Source organism: Meles meles, chromosome 9, assembly GCF_922984935.1.
Source record: "Meles meles chromosome 9, mMelMel3.1 paternal haplotype, whole genome shotgun sequence".
NCBI lineage: Eukaryota > Metazoa > Chordata > Mammalia > Carnivora > Mustelidae > Meles > Meles meles.
In genome coordinates this window covers 69364573-69374315 of record NC_060074.1, presented here as the reverse complement: position 1 = coordinate 69374315, position 9743 = coordinate 69364573, and the positions used below count along the sequence as shown (strand labels likewise).

At 37.3% G+C, this 9743-nt stretch overlaps 1 protein-coding gene across 1 annotated transcript in view; it reads right to left on the bottom strand.

Annotated features, from left to right (window-relative positions):
• Positions 1-611: 611 nt before the first annotated feature.
• The window catches only part of PDK1 (pyruvate dehydrogenase kinase 1), a 32797-nt gene continuing 23665 nt past the window's right edge, over positions 612-9743 (bottom strand). Inside the window, exons 9-11 of the mRNA XM_046019046.1 lie at positions 7739-7849; positions 5402-5515; positions 612-3223 (exon numbers count right to left, since the gene is read on the bottom strand). Coding sequence (XP_045875002.1) covers positions 3083-3223; positions 5402-5515; positions 7739-7849 — 366 coding nt within the window. The 3' untranslated portion in view covers positions 612-3082. The remainder of the gene's footprint in view (positions 3224-5401; positions 5516-7738; positions 7850-9743) is intronic.

Sequence of the window (9743 nt, the reverse complement as noted above, 5' to 3'; positions counted from 1 at the left end):
CTTTACATTTATGACAAAGCAATTGAAGACACAAACTGAAACTGGTTGACTGATTTCTGGCTTCCTCTCTGATGAACCACTCACGGGCCACAAAGGAACAGGAACACTAGTGGTTGGTTTCCCCACTTTTTCACCTATGGAGTTGGTTATGGAGCTTGCTGGATTTAACAATGATGGGAAGTTGCCATCATGTTCCATTATTCGGGAATAAAGACAGGCATCTACCTTTGACTAGATTTAGTTCTGACTCTTCAATTGAGGGTACAGAGGGTAATGCTAGTCAAATAAAGGCCTTTCCTACATTACTTATATTGTGAAAAGTTATTCAAAGAGCACATTAATACAACTTTTCAAAAATCACACAACAGAAGATCTTCACTTAAACCATACAAATTCTACCTCTTGCCTTCTCCATTAGAATATACACATTAGAGACCTAAGTTCCAAACACTTTGTCTACTGAAGACAGTGAGACTCAGTGTGAGCCATCTAGGTGCAACCATTTGAATGGTTATGGAACACTGACACTTGGTAATGGAAGAGATTTTAATTTTAAAAATATAATTATATTAGAAAACCCTAAATTGACCCAATTAATTTTCAAAGTAAGAGTTGGTCCATGTTTTCAGTTTATTGCCACACACAAAACATTTTATAAAATCATATGGTAGACTTCCACTTCAACATCTTCATGTAAAAACTTCACAGTGCAAGAAAGTGATCACTATTAAGTATGAAGATATCTAAAGTCAGCCAGTATTTTAAGGATAGGGCAGAATATTTTTGCGAATCTTCCTAAAAAAATGTTGGCACATTTATTAAATGCCCAGGTTATAAAAAGAAATCACTTAGTATCCACTTCTCATCCTTCTATATACTTCTCTATCTACATGGCATCACACTAAATGCTGGTGGAGAAAATAGGTTAAGAATCTAAAAACTTTCCAGGTAGCACAATGATTTGAAACCACAGAGGAGAATGCTACCCCTCAAACACTTTTTTATGTAATTTTCTGTCCATTGCTATATAACAAAGTAAAAAAGAGGCTATAGATTAAAAAGAAGCTAAAGGAAAACATTTCACTTTTGCTTTAAAAACATTATTACTTAGCTCATAAATAGAGAAAAACTTTAATTTGGGGGAGGGAGGGAAAGTGTTTTATAAGTAGAACATCAAGTTTCTGTCAGTTATACAAATGTCTCATTTAGGAAAGAAAGTATTTTGATTCAAAGAATTCTAAAATATTTCATCATTACCAAAAAAGTGTAATTTAAAGCTAATAAACTGTAACACCTTGAACTAATATGTCATCCATTAGCATATTCTATTATTTTTCACAAAATCCATAATTAAGGAACGATAGATTGGGTAAAAGATCTCTTTTTCCAACATTTGGTCAAATTGGCTAAGAAGGCCCAGGCAGACCACTCACCCTGAGTCTTGGGACTATCACCTCTCACATAACGGTCCCGGACTCACTGCCCTCTTCCATCCCTTCTGATTTACAAATTTATACAGAATTGTTAAACTCACATAATCCTTTTGAGAATGAGGTGTTTCAGCCCAATGCATTCTTCAGATAAAGTTCCCGCCTTTAAGTAGTAAAGCTGTTTTTTAAATATTTAACTTTAAAATTCATTTTCAATATAGTTCCCTGTCACCTTAAAACTCGAGGTCTGACTAATAACATAGTCTCCTAATTTCACGGTTTCCCAGACCTGGCAGCCGGCAGTGATCAGCAGAGGCACTCAGGCCCTGACTCCAATTCTGTGCAACCTGGGCCACACTCTGAGTCTCCTAACAAGGATGATACCACCTGCTCTACATCTGTTGTAAAGCCTAGCAGAGTTATCATATTACACCAACGTATTTGTAAACTAGAAATCACCATATGAATGCAAAGAACTGTTGATAAGCCCTGGTTGAATTTTTCCTGATAACAAAGTCTAAATATTTCTTTAAAAATACATGTTCTTCATCAATACTTGTGCTTGTATGGTTCTGATTCTTCGGTTACCTGACTTTTCTCATGTAGTCACTTTGTCTACCTGCTTTTAATTGCACCAGGCCTGAGGGTATTGGTCTCTCTCCTGGAGTCTAGAAGCCTGACCTTGCAGTAAGTGAAAATCAATACCTAAAGATCTCTGTTACTTTATAACATTCACTTTAAAAGGGTGGTTTCCTAACTAGGTGAGGCAACAGACTCACCTGGGAAGCATTCTAAAAATTCAGATTTCTGGGCTCCAGACTTAGTTGAGAGTCTGATTCTGTATGTCTGGAGTCAGACCCAAAAAAACTGTCTCTCAAAAGCTCCCCTAGGTAATCTCAATAATCAATAGCTCAATTTTGTGGACTCACTGCTTCAACCTCAATTTCTTCTCTAGAATTTTAGCAGCTGCTAATTTGTTTTTAGTATAAAAATTTCTCCCTGCATTAATCACAAGCACATTCAGAGTAGATTGCTTACGATCTTGGCTTAGCTCCACAGGGAACCTATTACAATCCTCTGCAATGGAATTAAAAAATGAAAAATCAACTTCAGAGTGAAGGTGATGCATGTAGATGCTGAAGGGTGGCTGGTGCTACATTTACATGGCAACTGTTTTCTACTTACTCACTGGTACATCTGAAGACCATCTTATTATGGCTGTCATTACAGAGTAAGAAAGGATGGCAGAATTCCAAAAAACAGGTGGATGGCTAACTAGCTAATCAGAATCATTAAGGAAAGGTTTCTCACACATATAAATGAAAAGTTCTTTAAAAACCACACAGCTTTCTGCAGAAACCCAAAGACTCCCATGCTTCTGAAGTCTACCATAAAGTGGAAAGTTGACCAAAACTGCAGTTGTTTAAAAATATGTTCAATTAACTGTGAAAATATAAGTGCAAAATAGGTACAATTTCATTCTTTAGGCGGTTTAACAGATATAAATGGAATTCACTTTCCATTTATTCTACCCAAATAGTTAATTTTGAAAAAAACATGTGAAGTATTTGGTATAATGTAGTTCTGAACGTCATCCCTTCCAAATTTAATACAAAAGCCACATCTGGATTTGCCAGGTGTCCCAAGCGTATCTAGGCACTGCGAAATGTTGTCATGTCTTTTGGTTCTCTGCTGGGGACACACCAGTCATCAGCTTCATGGTTGGTGTTGTAATGTTTCCAGGCAGCTTTGTTATACACCGGGAGTCTCTCTATCGATTCTGTTGACAAAGCCTGAAAGAAAAAGTGGGACCTAAGTCTGGCATTTTTTTTTTTTTTTTAGAATCCACTATTTGAGAAAATGTATAGTGGCAAAAAGTTACTCCAAATTAAACAGTGCTTTATTGAATTTGTATTTTACTAATCATTCACACCATCTATATACATTTTTAAACAGTATACATATTTGCAATGCATTATTTACTAAGTCTATGGTACTGCCTGGTGTGCACATTGATTGAGTTTTTTGTTTGCAGTAATTGTCCAAACAACCTGGAAGCTGCTGGATTGAAATTTTACACAGGTATAGGAGACGCCTCTTACAAAAACATGACCCAGAACAGAAGTTGGTTAACTGAAAAAGCCATTTAAGTGTAAATGCATAAAAACTGACATATGCACCTTAATATACATAATTGTAAAATCATTTCATGAAATCTATTTCAATTATTTCTTAGAAGAAATACTATTTTTTCCAGCATAGTCACGGACTTTGAAAAGTCATCTTAACAACATTATCAATAAATACAAAACAATGTCTAAGGCTTTTGACTGACAAATTCTTGGCCTTGGGTTTGACCCTGTGTCTTCTCCGCCTGCCGTTCGAGCCACCAATTTCAGTTACAGTGGATGTGATATCTGCATTGTGCATCATTTCACATTTCAAATATACCATTACCATTGATTCACACTGTTCTATTTCAGTTTCCTGCAAATTGCTGGAACCCGAGATAAACCATGTTCCTCCTTATCTTCTTCAAGTTATGATATTTCAGTAGGATTCTGACCTTAGGTCATGGGTATTCCCAAGACGTAGAAAATATTGAACAGGAAATTTCATTCCAATAATGGTAAGGAAAGTTTTTGACATTGATTTTAATGATTTTTTTTTTTTTTTTTTTAAGTAGGCTCCACATCCAGTGTGGAGCCCAATAGGGGCTTGAACTCATTACCTGAAGATCACAACCTGAGCTGGTATCAAGAGTCAGACTGAGCCACTGAGGAGGCCCCTGATTTTAATGATTTTATAAGATTCCTGTCTTCTGTTTTTTTCCAAAGTGGAATTAAAAATCTTTCACCTACATACGCTCTTCAAATATACCAGAACTACCAGAACTTGATTTATGGGCTAGATCAAAAATGTTATGTTTGGTGATAAAAATGTTACCTTCATGTTGCCCTTTTCAAGTTATTCACAATTAAGACGGTTTAAAAGAAAAGAGAGAGAATTATTATCTTGAAAGAATTTAACCTTTTTGGATAAACTTATTTTTTACATTATACAGTCTTCACCATTTCCTATAAAACAGGTGCCATCTAGTGGCCGGAACAAGAAACTTGAGTCACTAAGTTAGGTACCAACTGCCCACTGCTTAACCAATCCAGGGGGCTGGTGGGGCTCGGTGGCTCTCCAATCCTGTAAAATATGCTGAACTCAGATAAACACATGGAACATCACAGGCCAGCAGGTTAAGTGCTTCTGCTCCCACCAGGTGAGCTATATGCCTGACAAGCGTCCCCTGTGCTTGTTTCCAAATATGTTCATGCACTCACATCTGCAAAATTTAATCAAGTATTGCTTAAACAAAATGCAAAATAAATAAATGGATGGATGGATGGTAGAGGGAGATGCTTTGAAAACTAAGATGAATGCTTTGGAAAGACTCATGAAGTAAAAGTTACAGACAGATTGCTGTCAGATCTGAGTCAGAAGACATCTGTAAAGGACTACATATAAATAAAAAGACTATGCAGTTGGTTGTTTCTTTATTTAAAGAAATCAAAACAATACATGGTAAGTAGGCTTCTGCAGGAGAGACAACTGAAACGTGAATCTGCAGACTCATGTATGGAGAAAATACCCTGGCAGTACATCAAAAGATTGGGGGATCAATGTCCATTCATGTGTTCTGCATTAACATTAAATTTGTGTGATATGTAACTTGTGATTTCCCACTTCAGCCCTACTTTTTTTCTGTTAACAGCTATAGTCCAGATGATCACAAGTCAGAGTGTGCCCTTTCCCCCAGTCAAGAAGATCATTTGTGAAAATACATGGGATCCTATGTAAAAACCATATTCTTATATTTTAACAGTGATGAGGTAGAAGAAAATTTCATTACAGCTAAATACTGGCATCTTTTCTTATAACCAAAAGAATTATCATTAAATCAAAAAGACTACAATTATTACCTTAATGTAGATGACTGCATCTGTCCCATAACCCTCTAGAGAGTATAGCTTTAGGTCTCCTTGGAAGTATTGGGCATAAAGACGTGATATGGGCAATCCATAACCAAAACCAGCCTGTTTGATGAGAAAAGTGAAATTCTATTCAGAAAGCCACACAGTGAAATACTTTTCTAGTTAAAATGAATGCTTCTGAGTATCCTGAAGCTATCAGAGCCTGCATCTAAGCTCATTAATACCTAACCACTAATACAGATCAAGCTGAAGCCTAGTTGGGGCACTACATTAGATGGCTCCCCTCTGGTCATTCAAAACTCATTTTCCTTTTTTCTATAAAATGACTCATGTAGACCTAGATCAGCACATTGCTCTTCTTCGCTGCCTTGCTCTAGGGTATCCCAATACTGCTTTTGGCAATATCATATTAAACATGTTCTCTCTTTTAGGAGCAAGAGAAGAAAAATCTTTGTTGGCAGTCTCAGAGATACATCTCTTGATTTTATACCATGAATTTCCAGCCTGTTTTCTGAACCTGGATAGATCAATAGTAAGTCCACTTTGTCACTCACTGACAAATCACTCCTGTTTAAAAACCTACAAAGCACATCACCACTAACACCATGACTACCGCCTACCATCCCCAACCCCCTGCCTTGAGATAAAAATTCAAGCTTCTAAAAAGAACTTTCAAGACCTCAGGTCTCTGCCTCTCACTTTAGAGTCCAGCTGGACTAAATCTCCAGCTCTTAAGTTCCTCAAAAAAATGTTATTTTTCATTTCTGTGTCTTTGCTCATCCTGTCTCCAGTACCTGGAATGGCCTTCTTTACTTGAATAAATCTTACAAATTCTTTAATACAAAGCAAAACATTTGGACAAGTGTAAAGAGTTTTTATCACCAAGCCAGACGTTCAATGATATTCCATGTAACACTTTAGTTAAGAGCTTACGCGGATTCAGGAATCAGAGTGCTGTTAACAAATGTAGGCTCTGGCTTCATCTACCTTTCCCATTTGTTTATTCCTTGGCTTTTCCGACCAGAGTTTCTGTTTACCCTTCCAAATCAACTACCCATTCTCTACATGGCTCCTTGTCCTGGGAGGATGCTATCAACGATTCCCCTGCCCTCTGCTTCCAGTGCGTCCAGACAATGGGGAACCCAGGAGGAGCTCAGAGGGAGTCCAGTCACAGAAGTCATTCCTGTTTCCTTCCGGCTGAGGGTAGCTTCTCTTGGGATTAGACCCCTTGAGTGTAAGCAGCTGCTTGGTTACTATCCTTTCTTCTGGGTTCTGCTAACAACTTCTCCCTTCGATTCAGGGTGGTGACAGCTCTCCTGCTCCCAGCCCTGGATCCCTTACCATCCCTATCCACAGCTCTGTGATTTATACAACCCTCCCTCCCTTACTTCTTACAGTAAAATCAGAATCTAAGAAGGGGCTCATGTTTGTTATTTGTGTCTATCTGCCAGTGCATGGAGGCATACACACCTTAGTGTGAGCAGCAGAGTCCCGGTGTAATCATTTTAAAAGTATGGTAAGACATGAACTAGATTACAGCTGAGCTACAGAATCTGTGCTGTGTAACAGGTACAACTCTAAGTCCTTCTAGCAACTTCTTAGGAAGAATCTAAAATAGATCCATTTATTTTATACTCATTTATACTGCATTTCATCTGTTCTAGCCTAACTCTAGCACATATGCCAGAGAAGTTTCAAAGCCCGGAAGAATAGTTCTCCTCAAGTTACAGGTCAAATATTTGGCAAAGCACTTTTCTAGGGGTTAGAGAGCAAGGAAACCCTAAAAAAGGTGATTTCACAATAAAAAATACCACAACAATTATAATTTGAGCCTTTTCCAGGTGGGCAATTAAGTGATGAGAACTCTAGTCTTTTTTCTGAGTCTAGATTATGAGATTTTTTTCTAATTATAAGTACATGAGGAAAAAAAATCAACACTGAAGATTCAATCAGTGTTGACCAAATGCTAGCAAAACTGGTAACTCAGTCTTCCTATTAGACATAGTATATCAAAATGTGGTTAACCACATGAAACTACTGACATATCACTATCCAGCTTGGCAGTAAGAACTATAAAACAATATTCGCTGTCTTGTGCTCTTTTCAATCAAACGAAGAAATGAGCCACAGGCTGTTTAAATTCAGAGGAAAGTGTTTTTTTTCTAATAGCTTCCTTTCTCCCTCATGGATAACCTACACAATTGCTTAACTGACTTATTTGGTAATTTATTTGGTATTCATTTGATTTTTTTTTTTTTTCAATTCACAGAAACACACTTAATTCTTTCTTCTTTTTTTACACTTTATTATTTCTTGATCACATACCAGGGGCACTGCTCGGGACGTCTCAACACGAGGCCGGGGTGCAGTTGAATACATGTAGTTGAAGAGTCTGTCAATTTTCCTCAAAGGAACACCACCTCCTCGGTCACTCATCTAAGGTGAGAAAGGATCATGCCTTATGACCAAGTCCCATAAACAGCAAAACACTAAGACACACTCACAGTTTAACTGCTGATGGGAAGGTATTGCTCTTCCTTTCCTTCTTCTTTCCTTCTCTCTCTCTTTCAGGATTGTTTATTTATTTTATTGAGAGAAGCACACAAGCAAGAGTAGGGGCAGAGGGAGAGAGACAAGCAGAGACCCTGCTGAGCAAGGAGCCAGAGAGGGGCTTGATCCCAGGACCCTGAGATCATGACCTGAGTCGAAGGCAGCTGCTTAACCACCTGAGCCACACAGGTGCCCAAAGAAAGTACTGATTTTCAACGCAATCCAAGTTGTGAGTGTAAACGTTTTCCTCACTGGTAGACTTCACAGAACTCCTCCAATGTGCACAATTCTAATGCACAATAGGCTCCATCCTAATACAGAGTCAGTGCTGTGGCTCTGCCTCTTATTGGCCACACATCCACAGGGCAGCGAGTACAGAACGGGGCATAAACTAAGTCTATCCCGGCTGTAACACTGAATTTGTTATTCCTTTCTGGCGGGTGGTTTGGCAATCAGATTCAAAATGCATGAACCCTCTGACCCAACAGTGTTTATCCTAAAAAAATAATCAAAGAAGTATGCTAAGTATGTATGAGAATATCCACCACAGCACTATGCAGAATAGCTAAAACTGGATTATAACCTAAATAGGGGACTACTGAAGTAAACTAAAGCACATTCTAAAATAGAAAACCACTGAGCCATGAAATATTGTGTAGAACTGTAGGTACCAGTGTGAAAGAGGTCCACACAATACTATTCAGCAGCACAGACCCCCAGACAACTTCCTTTTGAGTTTAGAGTACACTGGTCTTTGGATTGTTCTAATGTCATTTCTCAACTCAAATCATATGTTAGGCTGATTTAGTAATTTACTTAGAGACTATTTTCATTCTGTTTTCCTTTACAGTTAACTTGGTCTTATTTTCCAAATTATTGTACATTTTCCTTTGTCACAAAATCTAAATTGAGTCTACTATCTGTAACATTAATATACAAACAAATCTGGTTTAACGTGTGTGTGTACATGGGTGTATGTGTGTGTGGTACACATATATGTGAATGAATTAATAAATAGGTAGATGGATAGATAGTGCTGAATAGTTAAAAAGTCAGTAGGCTGGGGGTGCCTGGCTGGTTTACTCTTAATCTTGGGGTCATGAATTTGAACCCCAGATAGGGTATAGAGACTACCCCCCCAAAAAAAGAAATAAAAAATCAAAGACTTGATCACAAATAAGTTTAAAAGAGCTTTATAAAAAAAAGGTCAAGCCTGGATAGCTTATAGCTGAGTTTTTATATGAATATTAAATATCTTTACAGTATGCATATATATTACTTTCATAATGAAAACGACAGATAATTTTTAAAATAAAAATACGCTTTGAAATACCAGTTGAGGGCTTGCCTCTGATACATCTGTAATTAGAAAATTACAGTATAAAAATATACAAAGACTTTAGTTAGAACTTGAACATAAGCATGCTTGAAATTGTTTTTGGCTATGAATTCAAAGTCCAGTGAAGAGATTATTTTCATAAGATTAATAAAGTGCTCTGGGTATTTTCTGGAATCCATCAATTTGTTAATTACTCATCCTTTAATGTTCTGCTGCACATTTACTGGTAACATGAGTAAGAAGTGTGGGTGTTCTGTAAATATTAAGTAAGTAAGCAATATATTAGATATTAAGGTAAAAAGCAGACTTCAGCAAACACTTCCTGGTTTTCCTTAACCTTTGGCCAGAAAGATGATAACAATCTTATATGAAACAAAAAGTAATTTCTCGCTAGAGGCCAGTATGAGAAAAGCAGAGAGCTGAGTAGAAAGGACAGAGGTG